The 27,071-nt window shown below is 50.6% G+C and overlaps 1 protein-coding gene across 3 annotated transcripts in view; it reads left to right on the plus strand.

Annotated features, from left to right (window-relative positions):
- Positions 1-26,861, plus strand: part of ZBTB47 (zinc finger and BTB domain containing 47) — a 77,158-nt gene extending 50,297 nt beyond the window's left edge. For all 3 annotated transcript variants that reach the window (XM_090047873.1, XM_090047872.1, XM_090047875.1), the window contains exons 3-6: positions 10,650-10,797; positions 12,945-13,060; positions 18,186-18,330; positions 20,624-26,861. In XM_090047873.1, coding sequence (XP_089903999.1) covers positions 10,650-10,797; positions 12,945-13,060; positions 18,186-18,330; positions 20,624-21,033 — 819 coding nt within the window. In that variant the 3' untranslated portion in view covers positions 21,034-26,861. The remainder of the gene's footprint in view (positions 1-10,649; positions 10,798-12,944; positions 13,061-18,185; positions 18,331-20,623) is intronic.
- Positions 26,862-27,071: the final 210 nt, after the last annotated feature.

The following is a 27,071-nucleotide window of genomic DNA, read 5'->3' on the forward strand; positions in this document are numbered from 1 at the left end:
GCCCTACAGAGGAAGGCAAAACTCCCCGCTGTCTGTACCACTCTGGCCATAGAGAAAAATTCCTTCCTGACCCCAAATGTAGCGATGGGCCTGGCCCTGAGCAGAAGGGCAAGGCTCTCTACCCAGCAACCTCTGATTTTTTAAGTCCCAGTAGGAGCACTAGCATGCTTCGGTCATGATCCCCAGCCTTGGCTGTAGCCAACACCTAATGCCTCCGAGGGATGGCTTAAACCCCTTGACACACGTCGCAGCAGAAGGGGGAAGACTTCCCTCCTGGATCCATGTCATGAGCAGCAAAGCCCAGATCCGCGGGAAATACTCACAGAAAAACAAACAGATGCAGCTCCTCCTAGATCATCCCTGCCCAGTGGCTGTCCAGCCTCTTCTCAAACACCTCCAGTCGTGGAGAGTGCACCATTCCCTGGGTGTCTGTTCCACTGCCTCTCTGCTCGAACGGGGCAGAAATTGTTCTTGATACCGAATCTAAATCTTGCTGCAACTTCAGGCTGTTCATCTGCATCCTCCTCGCTTTTAAGCAAGAGAGAAATGGTGTTGTGATGCACGCCTGGTAAGGTTACTGCAGTGTGCAGAGCTACTGCTCTGGGGCAGTGGTCAGCAGCCTTTTGAGGTCCCAGTGGGGGCACGGGCAGATGCTAGACGCCAATGCTGCTTCTCTCTGCAAGTGCCACTGAGTGCCCCCAGAGTCCCTTGTCTACGGCAGGGCTTGGAAACCTACCACTTGCAGAGCCATGTGTCTGCACCAAGAGCAGGCTGAGCTGGGTGCTGTCCAGGCATCCCAGACTGAAGGCCAGCGCGAGGGGTTGTCCCTGCAATTCTGGACTCGCCAGTGGGAGCGGCTGGAAAAAAACCTGAATCAGGGGGTTGGAAGAGGGGCATCTTGGGAGCTCCATGCCTCGAAGCATCGCTGAAAAGAGGTTTGTAGTGGAGAGGAAAAGACTGGCCCTCGGGTGGAGAGCATTGTCACGGCACCTGAAGCCAGGTGGGCACAGAGAGGGCATTGCAGAGGGAGCTGGGGGATCAACGTAAGGCTGTGCGATGCCTAACAGATGGGCTAGTTTAAAGTCCGGTCCAGCGGTGGCTCTGCAGGCCCATGGCTGTGCCATTAGACAGCTCAGGGGCGCTGGTCTGACGTTTCCTGTGCCACGGTGAAGCTGCAGTGCCAGCTGCTGGGGGAGGCGCAAGTGCAGCCCGGCGGTCGCCGTGTCCGTCCACGGGCTGCTGTTCAAAATGGAAGTGGAGCCGGCAGGAGTCAAGGGACCTGGGTTTCTTGCTTCAGGGCGCTGCTCTCCTGAGAGCACAAGGCATGTGCCCTCCCCGTCCCCGATCCTGCACACCGTGGCCAAGTCTGCATAGCAAGGGGCTTGGGTGGCAGCATCGTAACGGTGAGCAAAGCTGACCAGGGAGTTCAGTTATTAAATGGAGGACAGAAAAATCCAGGCTAACTTCTTCCAGTCTGTCGACCCAGCTCATAACCGGGTTCATCCTCAGTTTTACCCAAACGCACACAGTTTGGAAAATCCACGATGCCGCTGTAGGTATGCGCTTGTCGAGTGTTTCCAGTTCGAGGTAGTCCTAGATCTCGAGTATGGTAGGAAAGTTGCACCATTTGAACTGAATCAATGTTAACAACTGATCTGCCTAAAGCAGTGCAAACTCCTCATACAGATTTGTGTCAGATGGGTTAGAATCATAGAAAAATCACAGAAAATGCAGGTTGAAGGGACCTCTGGAGGTCACATCTAGTCCATCCCCCTACTCAAAGCAGGACCAGCCCCAGCTACATCATCCCAGCCAGGGCTTTGTGTAGCTGGGCCTTAAACACCTCCAAGGATGGAGAGTCTACCACGTCTCTGGGTAACCTGCACCAGTGTTTTACTACCCTCCTGGTGAGAGAGTTCTTCCTAATCTCTAACCTAAATTTCTCTTGCTGCAACTTGAGACCATTGCTCCTCATTTAACAGGTTTAGGGCTCACTTAAATCGGTTTAGCTTAAGTTGGGGATTTGCTGATGCGAGCCGAGATAGTTTTGATCTTGGCTCTCCCTCATTTAATTTTGTCAGCAAACTTCCAAATTAAGCTTAATCCAAATTAAATTAATCCTCGCTTCCATCGGTTTAGAGTCTGCTCATCTTCAGGGGTTTGTGCTAGTTTAATGAGACCTGATTTGAATCGTAAAATGAATTCAGTTAAACCAATGCAACTTTCCTACTAAAGACGAGTCTTTCATTGGCTGAATCAGAATCAGAGTCATTTATTGGCCGGCTGCCGCTTTCTGACATTCCAAGGTGACCTGAACCAATCGGGAGCCAGGAAGAGATTCGTTCGTTGAGTATGCTGCAGTCTCATTGGCTAAGCCATAAAACGGCACGTTCTTTTAAAATCCTCCAGCTAATCTTCTAATCTTCACTGGACTGATTTGTATGATGCTGTCATTGCCAATAAAATAATAACAATTTTCTAGATGGCCTCAAATTATCCTTCCGGTGCTGCAGCATTTTTTTTTTTTTTTTTTAATTAATCCAGCTCTGATCTTTTGTGGCGTATTCCTAAAATTATAGCTGCAGGAGCTAAGGGTGGCGAAGCCATTTATAATTGGTGCTCTTGGCCTCCTGCGACGAAGGCTAATGAGGGAGTTGGCGCGAAAGATGCAGGAAGTACAGGAGCGCAGGGAACTTCAGATGAGACTGGCTCGCCAGAAGCATAAATAGGATATTGGTGATAAGCAGTGTTATGTCGGTGGCTCTGCAAGTGATGAATGAAGGATGCAGGTTTGAGCATGGGTCATTTGGGATTTAAAAAACGAGGGGCTGTTCTTGGTGAAGATCTTCCACTGTTGTAGCCCACAATTTGGGCCCGTCTTCGGATGCAGTTCCTCTGTTTCCTATTCCGAACGTGTGATGTTACTGAGCTGCGTCTGCTGCTCTAAATGGTTATATGTCTCCACTGGAGTCGCATCAGTTTATATCGGCTGGGGATGAGACCCAATGGGACCACTCGTGGCATACGATGGTACTCAGCATGAATTTGAATATTCAGATCTGTTCACTTAACGGACAGATTAAACCTCTCTTCTTCTGGAGATCTAATTACACCGAAAAAATTAAATTAAAGGGACAAACTAGCTTGAAATCAAGCTCTTTTAAAGGTTAAGAAAAACAAGAATTAAAGTTTCATGTGCATGGGCCTAATTTGTCACCAGGCAAGATTTTCTTGTGCATCAGAGGAGGGAGAGGCCTGTGCGGATTTTTTGTTTTATTTTTAATAGTATGCGATCCTGTAATTAAAGCCCGTGCTATAATCCACATGCATAAAAACACTGAATTAAGGTTGTGTGGGCAACCTTGCTTCTGACACAGCCTAAGTCTCAAATGCTTGACCTCGACCTAAATGTCAGTGACTTTTTTTTGAGAGTTTTTTTCAAGCAACTACCTTGATTGGGTAGAGTTAAATTGAAGTTATGATTAAATATGAAACGCTGTGCCCATCCAAGATTTTTGTTTGGCATTATTTTATTGTCTAATCAAACAGATGTCAGGGTTTTTTTGTTTTTTTTGTTTTTTGCAGTTTGTAATCTGCATTGATGAGATTTAGGAAGAATCTGTATAAAGTTTATGATCATTTATTTTTTCATAGGATGAGTAAGTTTGAGTATATGATCCAGTGTCTTTTCCTGTGTTTTACAGTGGTGCTGTCCTTGGACCTTTGGGAATAATAATAGCGGTTTGCTATTGCCATGTGTCTGAAGGGCAGGCGTTGGGTTTGGAGGTGTTGGGCTCTTTGGTCCCTGCATGTTGTGGTTCTGCCATCTCGTGGCAAGTGCAGGTATCTTGCAAGAAGTAAGACCAAGAGAGGAGCTGGTTGGCAAAAATTTATCCTTTATTCATTTTTTTTAATGAAACATGTTTTCTTGAATAGCAGGAGGAGTTTGGCTGGTGCTCAGGGAGTGAATTAGAATTGAGTGGCTGAGGATGCTCTTGTCTCTAAGAAAGCCGGAAGTCAGGAGGTACGACGTGAACGAGGTAGGGGCTTGCAGGAAGAGGAAAGGATCGTCTCACGATTAAAGCAGCTGGAAGTTGCCAGGTTTCTGTCCTTCCTTCTGCCCCAGGGTTTCTGCGTGTTGCTGGACAAGTTGCTGACGGCTGCATTTTTCCAGGTGACCACTGCGCAGCCTCACGTTGCAGGCGTCCCTCTTCAGACACCTGAGGCATGACTTGCCCAAGGGTCTTGCAAGCCGAGAGCTGTGTTTTTGAATGCATGTGCTGGTACGTGATGCTAAGGACACAGAAGAATTAGGCTCCATGCGTCTCGAATCGGACACCCAAAAGTCATCAGTGTTTTTTGCACAATTTTAAGCTTAATTTCTCTGTGTTGTTTTCTCGGCTATATAATGTGGATGGTGCCACTCTGCCTCACTGCGCTATTGTGGCTGAACGTTGATACCGGTGACGTGCCACAGATTATCCACGAGGACATGTACACCGTGGGTCCCTCCGCCACGTTACTTCTGTGGGAGGTGCCAGGAGGAGAAGAGACTGGTGAGAGCTGGGAGCTGCAGATTGGGGAAGGGCCAAGATCTGCACTGGCCAGCCTGTGACGGTCAGGGAGCTCTCGAAGGAGGGTTTGTATTCAGGAAGGGAACCAAAACCTCAGTGGTCAGGCAGGTGAGTTTGGTGTCAGCATGTAGTATAAGACCACTACTGTGGGCTACAAGCTTGGGGAGGGTATCGGGAAAGGGAGCTGAAGCAGTGCGTGTGTCGGATGCCAAACCCAAATTGACCCCGGAGTTATAGCAGTGACCATAGCAATGGTCTCAGTGGCTCGGGTGGAAAACGGGGCGCAGTTCTCCACCGACTGCTCAAGCAAGACCCGGACTTGGTAGAACAAGATCGGCATTGCTGAGCGGTACTTGGGCTCCTTGATTTAACCAGCCCATCGTTACAGCAAGTGCCAGGGGATGATCTGCACTGCCCGCGTTCCCTTCGGACCAGCACAGCATCCCGATGTCGAGGCTTTGGCTTAGGCTGTAATGTGTAGAGCTGAGAAGAAGAAAACTTCCCCCCAGGTTTCTTTTTTTCAGAGGAAAATGCAGTTCTGGCAACCCCCACATCTCTGTCTTTGTGCTGTTTTCCCTCCAATACGAACATTTTCTGGAAAAACCACAAAACAAAATTTGAAAAAAACAGACAAGTTTTTAATCCAAACAGCTTTTTTTTTTTTGTAAGAAACTTCCTTTTTTTTTTTTTTGCTCTAAATTTCCCTTTGATTTCATTTTAAGAGGTTAAAAAAAAAAACACCCCAAAATTTGAGCTCCTTTGGTGGAAACAAAATGTGATGCTTCAGAGTTGCTGTTCTCCATTGTTCACCCTCCTCTAGTAAGACGTTGCTCCCTTCAGCATCCGCAGCTAGCCTTGGAGGTCTTCCCCTGCGTGTACTGGCTAAATCGGATCCCATTCATCTTCTGGCCCATCCAAGCCTTGAATGGGGAAGTGGGAAGTGGAGGGATCTGATCAACTAAGAAGCAGAGGCGATGTTCATCACAGCAGCCCTGACCTCTCTTAGATTTCATAGACATCAGGGCTGGAAGGGACCTCGGGAGATCATTGAGTCCAGCCCCCTGCCCAAGGGCAGGAAGTCAGCTGGGGTCATAGGATCCCAGCAAGAGAAGCATCCAATTTACTCTTGAAGGTGTTCAATGTAGGTGCTTGAACCACCTCTGCTGGCAGACTGTTCCAGACCTCGGGGGCTCGGACAGTAAAGAAATTCTTCCTTATGTCCAGCCTGAAACGGTCTTGCAGGAGTTTGTGACCGTTCGACCTCATCATCCCTCGGGGCGCTCTGGTGAACAAACATTTCCCCAGATCCTGGTGGTCACCCCTGATAAACTTATAGGTGGCCATCAGATCACCCCTGAGCCTGCGCTTTTCCAGGCTAAAGAGTCCCGTGGCTCTCAGCCTGTCATCGTAAGATCTGTTTTCCTGACCTCTGATCATGCGCGTGGCTCTCCTCTGGACTCTCTCAAGCTTCTCCACATCCTTTTTGAATTGTGGAGCCCAAAACTGGATGCAGGACTCCAGCTGCGGCCTCACCAAGGCCGAGTACAAGGGGAGAAGGACATCCTTGGATTTGCTTGAGAAGCATCTATGGATGCACGCCAGCATTTTGGTCGCTTTACTAGCCGCAGCATCGCATTGCAGGCTCATGTTCATCTTGTGGTCAATGATGACCCCCAAGTCTCTTTCTTCTGTAGTGCTATCCAACGTAGCACTGCCAAGCCTATAAGGGTGCTGCAGGTTTTTCCTCCCAAGGTGGAGACCCTTGCATTTTTCAGTGTTAAACACCATGAGGTTCTCATCTGCCCATTTGCTGAGCTTGTCCAGGTCAGCCTGGATCACCCGCCTATCTTCTGGCGTGGATGCTTTGCCCCAAAGTTTGGTGTCATCAGTGAACTTGGCCAGTCCACTCCTGACTCCAATGTCCACATCGTTAATGAAGATGTTGAACAGGATGGGTCCCAGGACAGAGCCTTGAGGGACCCCACTGGTCACAGGGCACCACAATGAGTGACTGCCATCAATCACAACCCTCTGGGTCCGACCACGGAGCCAGTTTCCCAGCCAGCGGATCGTGGTGGAGCCAAGGCCACAACTGGGCAGTTTGGCCAAGAGGTTATCATGGGATACCAGATCAAAAGCTTTTTTGAAGTCGAGATATATGACATCAATCTCTTCTCCCTTGTCCAGGTGATAGGTCACCTGGTCGTAGAAGGAAATGAGATTGGTCAAACAAGACCTACCCGCAACAAACCCGTGCTGGCTGTCCCTTAGGATGTTAGCCTGGGCCAGTCCCTCAAGGATGGCCTCCTTAATAAACTTTTCTAAGATCTTCCCCAGGATAGAAGTCAGGCTAATGGGCCTGTAGTTAGCCGGATCCACTCTCCTCCCTTTCTTGAAGGGCGGCACCACGTTGGCCTTCTTCCAGTCTTCAGGCACTACACCAGAGCGCCAGGAGCTCTTGAAGACTCGTGCCAGGGGCTGGGCTATGACGCTCGCCAGCTCCTTGAGTACCCTGGGGTGCAGGTTGTCAGGGCCGGCTGACTTGAAGGTATCCAGCTTCTCAAGGTGTTCCTTCACGAGGTCAGCATTGATGGAGGGTAGGGGATCCCCCTCACCCAGATTTCCCTGTCCCATAGCAGGCATGGGCATCCCATGTGACTGATGAAAGACTGACGCAAAGTACCTATTTAATAGGTTGGCTTTTTCCTGGGCGTCAGTTGTCAGTTGCCCCGTCTGGTTTAGCAGGGGTCCAACATTGCCCTTGCTTTTCCTCTGGCTCCCCACATATCTGAAAAAGGACATTTTGTTGTCCTTGATGCCTGAAGCTAGTTGGAGTTCAGTTGCAGCCTTGGCTTTCCTGGTTTGGTCCCTCTTGATCTGTGCTAGCTTCCATGAATCTTGAATCTGTGCTTAATTTTGTCACTGAATAAGACGGATACAAATTTTAGGCATGCTGATGAGATGCAAGGGAACTGGGGTGGCCACTGATGGATGACACTGCCTGCAGGATGTGACGGGAGGTGGTGTCCTCGTGTCGCAGTGAATCTCTGCTGCTGGCAAAGCAGGGCAAAGACAGCTGGCCGGTGTCTTGCTCTTTGTGGCGGAGCTCTCCCGACTTTAATGCCTTCCTGGTAACAGGAATCAAAACTCGTGGAAGAGGTGATGTCTTTTATTAGCCCAACTAGATCTTTGCAAACAAATAATTTTTTTCATTTGCAAGCTTTCAGGTACGCTCACCCTTCATCAGGCATAGGAGGGAGCAGAGATCGTAAAAGTCCTCCTAGGTAGAAATGAGGATTCACCTTGCACAGGAGAGCTGAAGGTGTGGTATAATCTCCTAGTTGGAATAGCTCATTTAGTTCCAGGTTAGGCGCAGAGAAAGGCTGACAAAGTCTTGTTGACCTCAAAGTTGTCTGGTGGCAAGCAGGATGTAGAAGCGTATTTCTTTCAGGTTATGATGTTTCAGAGACGTGCTTCTGCATCCCGGTGTGATTTGGTGAGGGGGCAGAGCATCCTCGTGCAAGCCGCAGCCTGCAGGACTGAAAGGTGCCAGCGGTGTCAGGTTATTAGGAAATTCTGTGAACTCCTCTCTTTGCTCGCTCTTGTGCTCTGTCATGGGGTGGCTCCTTTGAGCTGTCATTTCCCTTCATGGTCACTGCTCTCAGCAAGAGCATCTGAGTCAGAGCAAGAGGGAACATTGCTTTGTCAAAAAAAAAAATGGTATTGATTTTAATTGCAATGCAGCAGCACATGCATATCAATGATGTTAACTCATCCATCTGAGAGGCACGTGTCTATAATAAGTAGTGGGAAAGGAAAGATAGAGAGGGAGGGATAGCAGAGGACAGGAGAAGCATGTAAAGAGCAGTAACCTCCTAAAACTAGAGTCTAGTTTTGTTGTTGAAATAGTCTAGAAAATCTTTCGAAATCGCATGAAATGGTTCAAAACTGTTATGCCTGCAAAGCGTGATGTTAGCTCTGCCATTTCATTATAGCAGGTTTCAATTTTGGGGGCTGTCCTACTTTTCCAGCGGAGTCGTAAGTCCTGCGTGTCACTAATAAGGCCCATTGCAGGAATGCAGTCTGGGAAGTTTGAGTGCCTGTATACCCCCAAATCCACATTTTTGCCAGGAGTGGACATCACTGTTGGTGCCTGTCCTCCACTTTTGACACCCTGGTTCTCGATGAGTCCCTCAGCTAGTGAAATCCTGACTGCTGTGCTTGCCTCTGGGCAGGGCGGGAACCTGCCGGCTGCCGTATGGTAAGATTATAGAGGTAATCGCTCTCTGCTCGCTTGCAACGCAGAGACGAGCCTAGGCAGACACTAAGCAGTTACACCGCATTGGCAGTGGACAGTCATAAGACCGCGAACCTTTTCAGAAGGGAGGAAGGAGGAGATGTATCATTTGGGGTCACGCGTCAGCTGAACTATTGTAATCGTGCTGGGTCCCTGCTCCTAAACCAATATAGCAGAGATAATCTTCTGTAACTTTAAACTTGAGTGGAACAGGTTTAAAGCAACCAGTGTTTGACCTTGGTGTAGAGCAGACAGATGAAAGTTACAGTCGGTCATCTGCTAAGCATCGTTATTTTGAAGTACTTGTTCATCTGAGCACGTCCAGGATCACTTTTGGTCACTTTGCGTTAGTTTAAGAGCCTCGGTCGGGGGTCGCAACTGTACGATGGGAAGCGCCGTAGGACTGGGGAATGCAGACGGTCTTGGTGATTCCCTTCCCCGTGTGATTCTGCTCCTGTATTGGGTCTGACACCAATGCCTTGGTGCCCATCTTTGGGATGCTGCTGCTGTGATGGTAGGTCTTGAGCCAGGGTGAGAGCTGATGTATTCCTGAAGTCCTGTAATGTGCGCCGAGAGGGAAGATGGCGTTATCCAGAAGCTGCAGGATCCAGCCAGATTTGCTTCTCTCTGGGATTTGCTCAGTCCTCGTGAGCTCAAAGCAAGGATGACGGCAGTGAAGCTCCAGTCAGCCCTGGACAAGAGGGTTTGGGTGTTCCCCTGCAGATAGAGGCCAGTGAGTTTTGGGTTGATTTGGCCCTACATGACCGATGGCTGGAAGACGCTTCCCGGCACAGCTGGTTTCCAGGCATGAACAGATGACACACTTGGCATAGAAAAAGAAAAAAGCAGCTGGCAGACGTTGCAAACCCCCTAATCAGAGGTGATTTTGCCAAATCTGGCAGAGGCCTTTCCCATGAAAGAACTGGGTTCACATTGGTGTACAGAAACAGCCTAAATTACACTGTACTGAGACGTGTCCATCTGTCTGTCCCCTTAGAGGCCATCACAGGCTTGCTAGGCTGTGGGATACCAGGTCCCCGGCTACATGGGTTGCTGTATGGGTTATTATAACCAGCTGCTTCTAAGTCTGAGTAAAAGAGACAGTGCCCTTTTTCTAGGGTGTAGAAAGACAGGATCGTCACAGCCCGGCCACCACTCATCCACTTCTCTCTGTACCCCCACCCTTGGTCTTGTTCACCGCAACCGTGCCAGGGTTGCAAGCGGGTCTGTCGAAGCTGAACCGTAGTGTGCAAGCAGCCCGTGTTGCCTGCTCCGAAGCCAGGCTGGTGCAAAACTGGAGGGTTCACGATGGCAAATGGGGTTAACTGAGTCAAGTATTTGGCCACTAACTTGTTAAGTGAACAAAAATCAAAATGTTACATGGAAAATCACGACCTTTTCCTCGTTTGCATCAACATTTTCCATGGAGGTGGGAGGGGGGCAGCGTGTGGGACATCCCTTGCTCCAGATCCTCCTATGACGATGCAAGCCCTGTGGGGGCCAGCCAGCTGTGGGGGCTGGTGTAAAGGAGCAGGGCTTTGTCTTCTCCGTGCTTTGCCCTTCCCCATCGGTAGCACTGGCCTTCTGTAGTCTTGTGCGCAGGTGTATGATGCTTGCCTGGTCATTGTGTGTGCACCTCGCTTCCCATGATACTGTCCCAGGGGAGGTGTCAGTGTATCCCATGGTGCTGCTTGTCCTTCATCCCAAGTCCTGCTCCCAGGCCCTTTCCCCGCTTCTCCACCGTTCTCGCCTTTCTTATCCCATTCCTTGCCTTGCAGTGTGTGACCTGCGGGAAAGGGTTTAAGAAGCTCTGGTCGCTCCACGAACACAATAAGATCGTCCACGGCTATGCCGAGAAGAAGTTCTCCTGCGAGATCTGCGAGAAGAAATTCTACACCATGGCTCATGTGCGGAAACACATGGTCGGTGAGTGTGGTGGGGGCATTTTGTCCTGGGGCTGGGGGCTGTGGGGCCGTCACTCTTACCAGATACGCCACCTAAGGGCATGCCTAGAAAGGACTTTCAGTGTCCTTTCTACGGCTGATGTAGGGAGGCCGGTGCGGTGTCCCTTATTCTCATAAAGCTTCTTGTTCAGCATCAGAAGAAAGATGACTCTTTACTGCAGACAGGTGACGAGCTAGCACTTTTTTTTTGGTCTCCAATGTAGCTTTTGATGCAGCTGTCTAATGGCTTGCGGCCGGGTTTACGTGCTCTGAAAAGCAACCCTGCCGAAATAACTTTCTTAGCTATGGCTCTTTAGCTGGAGTTAGTCAACTAAGGAAGACCTGAGTTTTCTGTGCAGTGCTCAACACAGCCAACAGCTGCGAGCGGAGGCCGTAGGATCTTTCCCTTCTCACGCTGCTTCGACCGGAGTGTCAATTCAGTGACGTTTCCAGGGTCCGGGTCTGCTCTTCCGTCACTGAGGAAGGACAGCAGGGGTTGAAACTACGGGGGGGAAGGGAGAGGAAGCCAGGTTTGATTTGTTGGTTTTAACATATGAGAAAGAAAGACGCAGATGGACCTTGGAGTCCGGGCTGAGGTTGCAAAGCAGATAATTAGTAAAAACCCCCTCTTCATTATTGAGCAGTTTTGACCTGGGTCTATGGAGAGAGGATAGCTAAAGCACCTTCTCTTTCTCACTAGTACAGGGAAGCAGCATTGTAGACAGCTCTGGTACTTTTTTGAGCAGCACTAAAACAGGGTGATGAATGCAAACAGTAAGAGAACAGAGGAGCAGCAAGGTGACACGATGATGACTTCTAGACGGTGCGTGCATTGGTTAAAAAAAATCTCCGTTTTATTTTGATCAGTCTGTCTCCCTTGCCCCATCTCTTCTCAGCTCGCTCGCTCTAACACCATGCAGAAAGTAGCTCCGTTCCTCCTCACCCATGCGGGGCACCTGCATTTTTCTGCCACCGGTAGTTGGTACTTGCCATGGCAATATACATTTGCCGGCTGCAGTGGTGAGAATGTGTTAAAAGGGTGTTCGTTTTGTCTTTTTAGCAATTAAGGGCAATTTTCCCCAGTGCCTACTGCTGCTCTAGGGGGAATTGGAGGCTGGAATAATTTAGGGTCAATTTTTTTAACTTCAAAGCAGAAGCGTTTCAATTTGGGATGATTCCAGCAGCATACGAAGAGGACTTTCCATGCTGTTGTATGTGGGCTAGAATATGAATGTCCTTCGTGTCTCTGTTTTGCAATGACGCTGTTCTGGAGTCCATCTCAATATAGAGCAGCCCTTTGTGTTTTGACACGGGTGATTTCTTTCTTTGGAAAAACAAAAGCCAGCAGAAATGATCGAAGGATGTAGAAAAACAGCAGGCTGGAAGGTTCTTTGTATTGTAATAGCGCACGGGGACTTTAATTGGGCTAGAGCATCGTGTGCCAGGTGCTGTACATGCAAGGAGCAAGACGGTCCCTACTTCTCAAGGAGCTTCCTGATGAGGGGGAGAGGCGGCAGCAAAACTCGGCTGGGGGAGCCGAAGGCAACAAACAGCAAGAGGGCTCTGATTTGTGTGATAATTGTGATGGCAAACCTAGTCGGCACGGAGGGTTGTGTGAGCATCGTGCCAGAGGGGTGTCCTAAGGAGAGGTGTGAGGGAGGAGGAGAAATTGGTTACTCAGTTAGCAAGCTGTCAGTACTCAGCTGCCCTGGCACACTGGAGCCTAAGCCGTCACTGTGCTTACGTGTGTTGTTTTGCAACTTGTGTACTGCCATTGGGGTCCTGACCAGGTACAAACACAGCCCCCTGCAGTGCCAAGTCTGGACAGCCTGGCCTTGCAGTGGTGGGGATGAGCCCCACCACCATTACAGGGTATATACCACAGCTGTATTGCCCCCCTGGCCAGCCCAGCACTGGTGTTGAGAATCAAGCCCAGCCACAGGTCCCAGAGAGTTTCAGAGCTGCAGCGGGGACCCCTGTAAGCCATCTCGTCTTTTTGGGCTTGGGCTTCATGTAGCACGAGTGAGCATGTGGTGCCTCATTCCTGGCGGCACCCCAGACCCGACACATGGCCACGGCCTCTGCCTCGATCCCTGCCCGTCCTGCCTTAATGCCCTTCTGCCTTTTCAGCTCACACCAAGGACATGCCTTTCACTTGCGAGACGTGTGGGAAGTCCTTCAAACGCAGCATGTCCCTGAAAGTCCATTCTCTTCAGCACTCTGGGGAAAAGCCTTTTAAATGTGAGGTAAGACCCTTCCCCCTCTTCGTTGTTCACAGGGGTGACCACATCTCTGCCTGAGCCTCCCCTTGATTGCACTTGATCCCCTTGCTTGTACCCGCTCATGACAAGCCTTCCTCCACTTCACCCTTTCCTGCCCACCTCCTCAGTTCTTATAACCAGTCTTTCTTTGAGGCCAAGGGCCCCAAACCCAAATACAAGCCAAGCCTGAAACAAAGCCCTGAGAAATAATGATAATTAATAGATGTTGCTACCTAGCAGACACCACTCCCCTGTACTGGAGGGGTTTTGAATGAGCAGCAGCTTTTGGCTGGAGCATGCTATGGTCCCTGAGTAGCTGGGGTGGGTCACAGATCATTTACCCACTCTACAGACAGGGAAGCTGAGGTCCCAGATGCTGACCGACTTGGCCAGGCTTGCATGAGGACGTGGCTGCACTGTGGAAGAAATACATGAGTCCTGCATCTCGGTCCTTGTTTGTAACCCAGCTGTCTGTTACCAACTTTTCTTTTGAGGCCTTAAGGGCATAGGCCAACTTGTAAATAGGGCTCATGAGTATCCTGGGGGTGTTTTATTCCATAACTGCTTAATCTCGGGGTCCTTGAAGAGAGCTGGCCGTTCCTGGAGTCCCTACATGGCCCACAGCCACGGTCCAGTACGATTTGGTGCATCTCTGCCCCATTCTTAGTGGACAGGCGTCTGCGCCGCAGAATGAGCAGCTCTAGTCCCTACCTGTACTGCGTCTGTGAGACGAGGCGCCCCAGGCGTGAACAAGCAAGAAGAGCAAACAACTGTCTCGCCGGCTGAGGCGGCCTTCCAGCTTTGCGGGTGAAGCAGGTTGATAAGGGAACCCGAGGGTAATTCGCACTGCTTCTGCCCGTGGCAGTGTTGATCGCTATGGTTTTGGAAGCCCTGAAGCAACGAACACTGCTACCACTCCCCTGCCACTAACTTTTTGGATCCATGGGGAGCCCTTGGGCTTCACGTGTTGGATCAAACCAGCACATGGGGTTGGACTTGGTGCATGCAGTCTGACTTGATGCGTGACCCCAGACCTGGTGCATGGGGCTGGACCCGGCGTGTGGCTCTGGATGCATGGGGCTGGCTTGTGGGCTTTTATTTTGTCCTGTTGTTGTTCTGATCCAGGCATTGGTGCTCAGATAAAATCCCATCCGGGGGAACAATCTGAGTATTATATTTGTATTCCCATAGCGTGAGGACTTTGGGCCTAACCAGCATCCATCCCAGGGTGTTTGTTTCCCTCCCATGGTCGGGTGATAGAGAATTAGAACCTTCCACTTCCTTCAAGTTCATGAACTTTTGTCTCATCCTCTGGAGCTCTGGCCCTAATCCCTGGTGAGGACCCTCCCAAAGGGGGATGGTTGGAGTTTGATTGACGGTGTCAGTAAACAGGCCAAAATTTCCTTTTATTACATCTAGAGACCAGTGGCGACTATACATGTAGCTTGCATAAATGTGCTAAAATACTATAACAAATACCAACCATGGATGAGCTGGCAGCGCTCCTGCATTTATTAATGACTGTGCCCACACAGCACCTACACTGACAAGCATTTGATGAAAATACTTGCAACTGGGCTAGAGAGAGAGATTCTAGCTCTCCCTTGCTGGTTGGCTTTGCAAATCCAGCTCACGCCAGCAAAGGACCCTTCTCTCTTGCTCTATTTGAATCCCTTTAGATTTCTCATCCAGGAATGGATTAAATTTAGCCCCCCTGACTCCCAGGCAGCCTCTCTTATTTTTTTCCCAAAATAAACCACCTACTCATAGTTTACCCATAATCCATTCTCAATGGAGCTTCACTGACTCCTGTCTGTCACCTTCCCTGCCACCTTAAGGTATCTATAGCAACTCCTTTCCTTTGTGGAGGGGTTAGCACCTTCCACCTTGATAATGCTGGCACTTTTAACTGTCTCTCTGTCTCTGCTGAAAACCATGGTTACCTAAAGATTTGATCCATGCTTGTACAGAAGAATATAGTCAAACATCCCATTGCCTGTTACATGTAAACTTCCTTAACGTATAACATGAGTTAGTCTGTAAAGCTAAAAGCAGAGGACCAGCTTAATCCAGAGGTAATTAGTCCAAGATTTGACTCCTCTCAAAACAGACATTTATGTGTGATCCTTAAAGGGCAGTTAACTCGAACTAGTGATTGCTTCAGGACAAAGTGTTAATTCAGATGCTTCACAGGTACTTAAATGTGGGACCATGGACTTGTTCATCTCTAAAGTTTGCTGCCAGACAAAATGCTCGCATCTGAATCCAACAGGTTGTCTGTTTCTAGCTTAAGCTGCTGCACTGCTTTGCCTTCTGTCTGTGAATCCTATAGGCACTGTACAGCTAATGGGTCCTTATCTCAGTAATACAGCGCTTCTCAGGTCCTGATGAATTTGCAGATCGCTGACTAGCAAACTTGGGGGCTTTGCTATTTGGATATCAGTGTCAGGTGGAAGTGAGGTCACACCCTGTAGGAGTTGAAGAGATTCTTCCTAAAAGCGTGAAGGAGAAGACGGGCTTTAGAGACTGCCTAAAGCCGTGGTTTTCAACCTTCTTCATTTGCAGACCCCTCTGGAAATTTTGAATGGAGCTGCAGCTCCCTTTGAACGGTCAGTGTAGGCATTCACATACTTTTGATTGATCATGGTTATCTTTCATGACCCCCTTGGACATTATACGTGGACCCCCCAGGGGCCTGTGGACCACCGGTTAAACATCACTGGCCTAGATGATCATAGAAGCGGATCCAGTATTTTGTGGGAGCAGCGACTGGTGCTGTTGGGGTGTCTGCACCTCACCCCCTCTGCTCCCTGCTTTCTTCCACACCCCTCTCTCTATCCTCCTTGCATCAGGGTGGGCAGACCACATTGCAAGAACAGTAGTTGGGGCCTGTTTTAAACAATTGCCCCTTCCCCTCCATGCTCAGAGGCTTGTCCCCTTCCCTCCCTATCTCCCCTCACCTGCCGCTGCCTCTATACCCAAGGACAAACGGCACTCCAGTTGCCCCTGCCTGCTCTTGGGTTTCAGGGAGGGTGAACGAGCCTGCCCTTGCTGCTGTCCCAGGCTGAGCCTGCCCCTGTCCAGCCCAGCTAGAGGGGCAGGGGTAAAAGCGGCAACTGGGGAGGAAGACGAGAGAGAGGGAATTAAAAAGTTGAGGAGTGAATTCTGCTCTCGTAACGTGCCGTTGGTTTGGGGGCCTGGTGAGCACGCACAGAGGAGAGAAAGTGTGGACCACTGGTTACGGCACCAGTATAACTGGCCTTTACAGCACCAGAAATGAGAGGGCCCACACAGTACAGCTGTATGCTGGTATAACTTAGAAGAGTTCAGTTTTGCATTTGAAACTCTTTTGGCCAGACACTGCAAAGGTGAAGGATTGAGATAACAATGGCAGTTGTTTTAAATAATTCCTGCAGAATGCCCAGGTTTTGGAATGGGCGGTAGGTCGGTAAGCAGCTCTCTTAACCACAAGAATACAGGTGGTAGCTTATCTTTATGTTGCGTTCTCCCCTCCCGTGTCATCACCCCGATCTGTTTGCTCCTCCGTCGTCTGCGGTCACTTCTCGACCTCTTTCCTGGCAGGGGAACTACCACGACCACGATGGTGGCAGGGCTAATACCCTGACCAAGGGAATGCAATTAAAATGGGGCTGTGTAGTGGAGGGTGCACCCTCGTCTGCTTGCAGACGACTCCCTGTGAGAGCTTCATGGTTAGCTCCCACTGGCCGGCTTCCAGCAGGAGGATCTTGGCTGCATGCTGACTTTATGGAAATGGGAGACTCCTCCCTAGCTTGCTCCTGCTGACATAGGGCTGAAGGCAAGCCAAACTCGGGGGCACCCAAACCTCAAGCCTCTGAGCTTGGGCTTGCACCTAGGATGACTGTTCAAAGGATTTGGAAGTATCTGAAGCCGCAGGGTGGGGTGGAGGATACTTGCCAGTAGCAGGGCCACATATGGTTCTTGAATGATTCAAATGGATTTGGACCTGATCTGGCTAATTTGACCTGGAGCATGAAAAAAATTCCTTAAAAAAAAAACCCAAAGCAAAACAAATAAATAAACCCCTCTTTCAGTCCCATAAAGGCAGGTCTTGGTGTCCTTGTTTCTAGAGACACTTTGGTGCCCCCCAGGCACCATGCAAGGATTCAGAGATACATTTGCTTTATCCTGAATGTCACATTGCTCAGTCCTGGAGAAAAATGCTAGGAAGCTGTAGCCCACTAGAACCATCCACAGGGTTTATGGATTATGATGTGGTCTCAATTCTGCTGTCTCTAGGTCAGCACCTCTATAGCACCCTGTGGTCAGTACATATTAAACACGCTTGAGTTCAGTATCGGACAGATGCAGAAGTCCGGATCGTCAAGCTCAAGCAATTAGTTTATTAACAGAAGGCAAAAATTACACTTCTATAAAGAAGGCAAATTACCTCCTGGGGGAGCAGCGTCACAGAGTTTGCCTCATGTCAAAAATCTGCCCCAAAGGAGATGCTCAGAGGCACTTATTTAGGACCTGGTTTCACCAGACGGACTAGCAGAAGTTTCCCACGTTGGCTGTGATCTGCCTCTGTGCTTTACCCACGGTATCTCAAACTCAGCATGCAGTTTATTTGCTGGAGCTCAATGCACTCTGGTACACGGTCTGCAGCTGGAACATCAGTAGAGCCGTGATTTGTCCGAGATACGCTGTCATCTCAAGACTAGCTTAGCCCAAGTGAAATGCATTCTGGGATTATAGTTCATAGTTATTTACTTAAGTACAAACTTACTGGCAATATAATGGATTGACTAACCAAGGCCATATTGAAAGTGGAATAAGAGCTAGATGAAGCCAGGTAAAACCTTGACGCCTTAGACTGAGTCAGGTTCCCTGAATTAGTTCAGGATAGCTTTGATTTGGAGGGGTCACAGCCCTGCCACTGACTCTTTTTGGGACCTTGGGCAAGTTGTTGGTGCTCTTGGCATCTCAGCCCCCCATGTGCCCACAGCAGCTGCTACCTGCCATCGAGACTAAGTGAACCAGTGTGTGCTAGAGAAACTCCCTCCTTTCTACTTGCTCCTGCTCCCAGCCGTGTCCCTGCCCTCGTCTCACCTCGCCCTCTCCATTTCAGAATTGCAACGAGCGGTTCCAGTACAAGTACCAGCTGCGCTCTCACATGAGCATCCACATCGGACACAAGCAGTTCATGTGCCAGTGGTGCGGGAAGGACTTCAACATGAAGCAGTATTTCGATGAGCACATGAAAACGCACACAGGTGAGACCTCCTATAATGCCTGCCCCAGCGATGAAGTACCAGGGGCGTCGTGCTGTAGCTTGCGATCTCCCCAATGTACCTCCTAGGGACATGCAGCACCGACCGTCTCTGCTGCTCCAGACTTGTGCGTGGCTCCCTGCCTCATTCCAGCGTTTTGGGGCAGATTTGGATTCTGCTACAAACTGCTTGAAAACGGTAGCATGACTAGGGTGGGCAAGGAGGGCATGAGGTCCCGGGGTTGACTAAGGGAGGTGGGGGGGCACCCAACTGCAGGGCGCCTGTAGGGGGGTTCAAGGCCTATAGTAACTTTAGGCTGTGGCTGCATTGAACAGGGGAAGGTGTCTCCCAGCCAAGTAGCTAACCCCATTGACTGTCCCCTTACAGCTGCCGCCAGGTTAAAGGGTTTTACATCGTTGCTCAGCATGGGATTCTGTGGGGCAGGCAAGAGACTCAACTCTGCCAGGGGGATGCTTCCTCTTGCTCCATGCAGCTGGACCCTGCAGCTGCCAGGAGCCTCGAGCCCCACACCTCTACCCATCGAGTCCTAAAAACAGCTGCCTAGGGCACAAACCCTGCCTGGAGCACCTCTGACTGGACAGTGGGTTGATTTGGCAGGTTAGCAGGGTCTAAGAGACATAGAGGATAACTGCAGAGAGGAGTGGCTTGAAGTTGCAGCAAAGTAGGTTTAGACTGGATATCAGGAACAACATCTTCGGTGTTAGAGCAGTGAGGCTGGGGAATAGACACATAAGAAGCTATGGCGTCTCCGTCATTGGGGGTCTTCAAGTTGAGGTCGGACAGCCACTGGTCAGGGGATGATCCAGGTGACCCGTTGTCTTCTATGGGTATTTCCCATGCTGCTGGGCTTTGCTGATTGCCACCTGGCACCAAAAAGGATTTTTCCCCCTCTGTTGCTACATGAGGCAAGGTTTTGTTTCACTTTCCTTGGAGGCATTGGGCATTGGCTGCAGCTGAGGCTGGGGATTTTGTGCTGTCCAGTGCTCCTCCTGGGACTTAACCCTGGAGGGTCTTGGCTAGAGGGTCTTACATCTCTGTTCAGGGTCAGATAGATCACCACATTTGGGGTCAAGAAGCAGTTTTACCCCATGGTCAGATTGGTATGGGCGGTGGGGGGGTTTGCCTTCATTTGCAGTGGGGGACACGGCCCCTTTCCTGAGATCTTTAGAGTGTATATTAGCAACCTTTACAGCAGCAGGATGTTGGCTGCTGTGGTCCCCCTGCTTTACCTGTAGCAGGTTAAGGTGTTGTATTGTGTCAGAGTTGACCATAGTTTTGCTAATAGGTTAGATAATGGTTTGATTAGGGATGATCCTGTCTCAGGCAGGGGGTTGGACTAGATGTGACCATTGGAGGTCCCTTCCAGCTCTACTTAGCTCTGAGTTTCTCTGATAAGGTCTCAGTGTGGCCCTGCTGAATTTTATTTTATTTTATTTTATTTTATTTTTTGGAGCACAGGCTAATCTTCAACAGGATCTCCAGCTCTGCCTACTGTGCCCATGCTTGGGGAGGGGTTTTATGGCAGAGCATATAAGACATTTTACTATGACTCCACCTGGGTGAATCATAGGATCAGAGAAGGGAGCTCAGGAGGTCACATCTAGTCCAGCCCCCTGCTCAAAGCAGGACCAGCCCCAACTACATCATCCCAGCCAAGGCTTTGTGAAGCGGGGTCTTAAAACCTCCAAGGATGGAGATGCCACCACCCCTCTGGGTAACCTGTTCCAGTGCTTTACTGAAACTCTTGTGCCTTTACCTCCACTAAGCCTAGTGAGCCACTAGGTGTAGCTCAGGTTGTCCAAACAGTGGCCTACGGACTACATCCAGGGTTAACACACTGCCCGTAGGCTCCTGGCCAGCAGCTGTTTCCCCCATTGCTCTGGCTGCTGGGGTGCCCGGGGTCTTTGCAGCAGGGCAGCATGGTGGGAAGGGGCCCTGGGAGCCGACTGCCTGCATGGCAAGGAAGCTGCTCGGTATGGCATGTGAGCCCATGGCTGTGCAGCACGCAGCTCTAAGCCACACAGGCCACGGACAGCGTTTGGTTAGGTGAACCTTGATTCCTGGACATGTTTTTTCCCGGGTCTGAGCTGAGAGCCACAGCAGAGACGGTCCTACGAGAGCGGTGCATTGGCTCTATGGGGCTAAAACCCCTGGCTTACAGGGGAAGAGATGAGGGAAGGGCCCAGGCCTTTGTTGGGGGTGGGAGTGGACTACCCACAGGCGGAGGCAAGAGAGGTCTGTAACTCCCCCCTCCCTCGTCTCCTCGCTCCCCTAGGCGAGAAGCCCTACATCTGCGAGATCTGCGGCAAGAGCTTCACCAGCCGCCCCAACATGAAGCGCCACCGCCGGACACACACGGGCGAGAAGCCGTACCCCTGCGACGTCTGCGGCCAGCGCTTCCGCTTCTCCAACATGCTCAAGGCCCACAAGGAGAAGTGCTTCCGCGTCAGCAACCCCCTGGCTCCGGACACCAACAGCACTGGCGGCGGTGGCCTGGCCCTTCCCCAGAGCACCGTCTCGCCTCACCTGCCCTCGGGCGCTGGCATCTCTCATGCGACACAGCACCCCCATTCGCTCTCCTTGCCGCTGCTTCACCCTCTCCCTCAGACCCTCCCTCCTCCTCCTCACCTACCGCCACCGCCTCCCCTCTTCCCAGCCGGGCGGATCAACTCGAACAACAATTAGGCCCTGCACGGGTGCACACAAACTGGTCTGCCCGTCGGCGAGTGCCCAGCAGGCGTTTCGTTCCCATTGCTTGGGATGGGAGGGAGGAGAAGGGGGCTCGTTCCCTCTCTTCCCCCACTCCTCCTTTCTCATTGTTTTTCTTTTGATTTATGGGGGGGATTTTTGCTCGTAAGCTTTCCACCGAGGGGACGGGCTCTCTGGGCCAGAGCTCATGTAGCAGGAACAAGCTCCCAAGCAGCTTGGAGTGCACTAAAACTGGGGGGAAACACGGTGTTTAAATAACAGTGTAGACAAAAGGCCCTTTCTTCCCCTCCTCTTCTCCATGGTTTCATCTCTTGTGCTTCCCAGCCCGACCTGTCCTCATGCCCAGCTTGCTCAAGGGTTTTCCTGAGGTGACTCCCCTACGCGGCAGTGCTTAGTACCAGGGTGGCTTTGGCCCCTACCTATTCTCAACCACAGCTGCTGCTTGTTTCCATGCATTTGTCCATGTTCCCTGCCATGATATTAGACGATCAGAGCTTTGGATTTACAACGCACGCCCCCTCCGTCAAGCCGTTCCCACTCACTCCTCCTAGTAGTGGATGTTTTCAAGTCTCCATCTGGTTAACAGCCGTTTTACCTTGTCCGAGCTCTGCAAAAGGGTTGGTAGCAATCGCTCTCCACTTTAATATGCACGCAGGGCTCTGTTTTAGTCTGAAGGGCTTTCTGCTGGGAAGAATACTGCATCCTGTGGCCTGTTGACTTCATGGGCTGCCCCGATAACAACTGCTACCTTGCGGCCTTTGGCAGTAGCTGCTTATAAGTGAAAAGCGTACGAGACAGATGCACACGGGTGCAAATGTGCAAGAGAATTAGAAACACTTTTTGAGACCTGGTGAGGGACACTGAGGCCTTTTTTTTTTTTTGCACTGGAGGGAGCTACGAAAATAGGCACAAGGAAGGAAATAGATACAGGTAGGGGGGTCACCAAGTGATGGGCTCTGAAAATGGGGTACCGTTTATTCCCGTTTCAGAAAAGCTCCATTGGTCAAAGCAGCAGTGGGAGTTTCTAGGTGTAATCTAGGCATGTCCTGTGCTGGAGTCATTCTGCTTGAAGGCTGGCGCAGCACAGAGGATCTTGGTGTGCGTTCATCATTTCGTGCATGTGTGTCAGCTACTGGGCATGGCTTTGCACTAACGCAGTCAGTATGGAGAGGGTGTTGCCATTACCGGGAATCTCCAGTGCCCACAACAGGGATGACCTGTCTGAGGGCTTCACAGTGCGCTACTATGCTTAACAATAGCTGTTGAGGGAGCTGTTGCATTTTATCCTGCCTTCTTCCCACCCATAGCCTGTGACACACGCTCACAGTTTGGTAATCTAAAGCACAAGCCCCAGGCACACCTGCATCCCGTGGAAGCGGTCACTGGCTGTGGTTCAAATACCAATTCTTCGGAGGAGAAGAAACCACCTAGGCTAGGAATTTGGGTAGTTTTTTGTGGAGGAGGGGGCGGTTACCAACCAGGGTGTGCAAAACAGTTAGATTCCCTACTGGCCAAAGCCAGCAGTGAGTCTTTATATGCAGGAGCTGAGCTGGAGCTGTGTGTCCCATCACACAGTTGTCCTCCAGGTGAGTACTTGGTCGGCTTTTGGTTTTAAGACAGGTTAGAAGGTGGCTCCACCAGTCCCAGCCTAGTCCCACACATCCTCCTAGTGCCTTATGGGGGTGGACAATAAATCTAACTGGCTTGTAAGCTCCTGGCTGTATGCACAGGGCTCTGGGGGTCCTGAACTCTGCAAATCAGACCTGCTAACCTGGATTGTGCACTCAGCGAGGGCAATAATTTGACCCTTTCCATTCTCTTCTGTGAGGTCTCCTGCCCCAATTTGTTGCTGTCCTTGAAGAGTCCAGGTTATTCCCTCCCCTTCGTGGCACCGAGTTGTTGTCTTTGTACAGAGGGAGTGAGCTTGGCTGTCTGGCTCGCGCTGCTAGTATTCAGTTGCCTTATTGCCATGGGCTTTCTTATGGGAGAAGGAGCCTTAAGAAAATGGACATGCACCTTATGAAACATTGAAAGCCCACGTGTACTTCCAGTTGGGTAGAAAGTTGGCGTTGGCAAGCATAATCCCCTACCCCTGGTGCTGTGTTGCTGTTTGCCGGAGGTGAGCCTCTTCCCCGTAACGAGTGGCCTGTTGAGCTAAGGAGAGTTAGGGAGGCCTTTGGAGCATACGCTGAGTCGGTGGTATTAGTCAGTGGTGGTGTCTCTGTGCATTGCCTACAGTTTCTTTGTTCCTTTGCACAAATTGTGTTGAAAACTCCTTGTTTGGCATTTTGCTCGTTGAAGGAGTCTTTGGTGCAGGGGGTGCTCAGTCCATGACCCTGATGTCATGCGACTTGCACTACAGCGAGTGACTCATAGTAGCTGGTTCAAGGAAGACCGCTCAGGCCCTGTTTTTTGCTAGCCCCTGATGGCAGGAGATGAGTTTTCTTCCTGCAAAGCCCTGTTTCACAGCAGCGGTGTTTACATGTCAGCAAGGTTGCAATGGTGTAACTACTGTAGTGATGCTATAGCTTCCCTCCTCTAGGCAAGGAGGAGGACATCCACGCAAGCACCCTCACTTCCCATCGACGGTAAGGAGGGACTTGGCTGCATTAGGTTGCCGCAGGAGCTGCTTCATCCCTTGCCGAGTGGCACAAAAGCAGCACCAGCCGCAGGGCACGGAGATTGTCCTGCTGTTGATCGCTTCGTGGTGTGCATCTAGGATCTAGAGTGTGCTAGGCATGAGGACAGGAGCCAGGTTCGTAGGGATGAAGCAGTCGTGGTAGAGGTGGCCATTGGGTATGAGAGAGGGTGCCAGAAGGAGGAGGAAAGCACACGTGGCTGGCTACAGAAGCCATTTTCCATTAGACTGTAAGGGCTTAAGTTGTGGCATCTGTGTGCTGGTTTAGGAAGGAGCCCTGATGCTCTTACCTCTATGGCTTCAGCTCAGAAAAGCATCCAAGCGCATGTGAAGCCTGTCTGTGTTCAGCGAGGCATTGCATCTCATGGAAGGCAACGGGGTTTAACCAGGTGCTTAAAAGTTAAGCACATGCTTCAGTGCCTTGCTAAAGGTGGGTAGGGTAGGATGCTGTGTGAGAAGTTAAAGGGACGAGGAGACTGATACGCAGGGGAGCCCCTTCCCTTTGCATTAAGGGGATTTAAATGACTGATGACTTCACTCCCACTTTAAACACCAGGTGCTGGCTTCTTGTCCCTAAAGCTCCAGCTTGTCTTTGGGCTTATGCATCTTTCACCTCCCTCGCATCCACAGCTTCTGTATTGAAGTCAGTCAACGTGTTGCAGGGCCTGGCTTCATTCATGCCGTGGAGAGAGGAAGGCCACTGCAGAAATGGCTCTGTACCATCCTTCTGCAGTAGGTGCCACTGCCCTGCTTTCCTGCCCCCAGCCCAAATGCACTGGCCTTTGTCAGGACCATCCCTCATCCCCTGCAAATCACTTGTCTGTAGAAGGCTTCAGAGCTTGCGAGTCAGCTGGACGGTCCTTAGGCACCTGGGTTATTGGTAAGAACCCAGTCCATGCTACTGTGGCAGATGTTACCATCAGAGGATGGCTGGGGGTGGTCCATGCAGTAGATCGTCTCATTCAAACCCACCTTCACCCTTGTCCATCGTATCCGGTCCTCATAGGAACTGTAAGCAGAAGCCAGGGTATGAATGGGCACCTGTTTCCCCAATGCTATCTAGGGTTGAGGCTGGTTGGCAGAGCATCGCGCAGAGAGCTTCACTCCCCCCAGATTCATTCGGCTGGCACCTTTTCCCAAGAGTAAGCCCGCTCCTTCCCATTCGCTCGAGGTAACAAAACGATCCTTTCCCTAAAACCAGTCTTCCTGCCTGCCCCTGCACTGAGTTGGGGCGTCCCTCTAAAGCCGGTGGAGTCATGCTGCTATCCAATGCATCACCGAAAGGTGGGTCTTAGCTGCTTGGAGCTGCCCTGGCAGCAGCTGCCTGGCTGAGATGCAGGTGTAGGGATGAACCCGCTCACAGCCATTAGTCGGGGCAGATTCACTGCAAGAGGCCGCCCAGAGAGCGGGTTCGGGATGGCAAAGCGTGGCATGCACACAGCACTTTGAGAACCTGACGGCACCCCCAGGCCAGGCCCAAGACGCGCTTCCAGGAATCCCCCTGGTCTCTGACCCCTTTTGTCTACACCTTTATTAAGCCTAAATGTGTCCTAGGGATCGATCTATTTTGTTACCGTACTGAGAACTGAAGTGGAGCGGTTCCCCAAATGCATTGGCATCATCCCTAGTCAAACTCCCATCAAAGCCTTTGGAGTTGGACTGGCGGGGAGGGGAATGGGCCCATTGCGTTCAAGCGTTTTGTTGTTGTCGTTATTATTTTTTAACTCTTGCACCTTAACCCCCTTCACGTCCCTTCTTCAGCTGACCAAGAGTGCTGAGAGGGGCTTCATTTCCATTAGCCATTAATGCACATTCTGCAAACGACCTTTCCGCAAGCAACTCCACGCGCTCGTGTCCCCGCGCGCGCCTACACGCCCCGTCTCTCCAACCCGCTTTTCTTTCATTGCGTTGGGAAAGGGGGTTGTTTTGTTTTGTTTTGTTTTTTTAATTCCCCAGGAGTCTGGTAGCACAGACCAGTTTGCCTCGCGGCCTTCACGAAGCAGGGCTGGCCCCGTTGGACGACAGCCATAACAGAAGCGCAGCAAGAAGACAGCGGATCGACGGGTTGAAAACGGCTGTGACAGTGCAATAGAGATTGGCCTCAGCTGCTAGCAGCTCCGCTGATCATGCTCTTGGTTTGGGAGCTGAGCCGAGAGATGGACCCTTGGCTCGTGTGGACAGAAGCAGTGTTGCGGCATGGCCCTGCCTAGTGACACGTCATTCACGGGGGGACGGAGCGATTAGGACTAAAACAAAAAAAGAAAAAACCCACCGTGGTAGCATTGAACTTGAAGGAGACAAACAAAATCCAAGCACTCCACTTGCCTCAAAGTAGTTTCTAACGCCTGACGTTTGGCTGTGTATTATTTTATGGCATTCAGTATCTGTTGCCCAAACATGCCAAGTTTAAAAAAAAAGAAAAAAAAAAAAAGAGTGTATCGGTGGGTCTACTCGTGTGAACAAAATAAATGAAGCACTTTATTCTGTATAGTTATGGGGGAAGGGAGGGAGGGAAGCGGGGTGAGTTCGGATGCTTTTCGGAAGCATCTTAAGTCATGTTCTAGGAAATGTATTATTACTTTTTTTTTTAATGACCATGTGTAATCAATATATGTTTATCTCAAGTCCAGTTACAGCAGTGCTCTGTTTGGCATGGTGCAATGTGTGGGAAGGGTGGTGGCTCTCTTACACTGGAGAAAGTCATGGTCTAATGTAGCAGCACCAAATCCTGCTCAGCTGCGGATGGTTGTTGGTCACAGCAAACAGCCTAAAACCAAATGGGTCCCAGATGCCTATAACGTGGAGGCGAGCCCTGGGGAGATAGCAGCCCCCAGCGCGCATCTCCATCCTGAGTGGTTTTACTGATGGCGGAGTTGGGTTATTGCTGGCACCTGCTGCCTGGGCTGGTGCAGCTACTTGCATTTTGTGCCTCTCTGGACTAAACGTTTGGTGACCCCGTGAGGTTTGCTCTTGACCTCCTACCAGGGAAATGGGGAGCGGCAGCTGTTGCCACGCGCAGTGTAGCACCACCGAAACCGGTGTGAGAGCAGGATTGAGTCCTTGGTCTGCGTTCTAGCTATCTGGAAATCTTTTATGATTGTTAAAGAGGTGGTGAGTGGGAGGACTGAACCAATAAATGAATCCGCCTTTTATAAAAGAAAACATCCCCTGTCATTAAAGCGCACCGCTTGGTCCCTTTGGCCCCATTCTGGGGGATTGCTGTCGCCAAAAAGGGCTCGGCAGGACTGGCACCTTTGCAGGCATTTGGCACGCCTGCAATTCCTGTTGATGGTGGTGGAAGGTAGTGGAGCGTGGGGACTAAAGAGCCAGGCCCTTAAGCGAGCAGCATTTATTGCTGGATGGTGGTTTGAGAAGG

The sequence above is a fragment of the Crocodylus siamensis genome, chromosome 5 (assembly GCF_052110815.1).
Source record: "Crocodylus siamensis isolate JL-2025a chromosome 5, ASM5211081v1, whole genome shotgun sequence".
Taxonomy (NCBI): domain Eukaryota; kingdom Metazoa; phylum Chordata; order Crocodylia; family Crocodylidae; genus Crocodylus; species Crocodylus siamensis.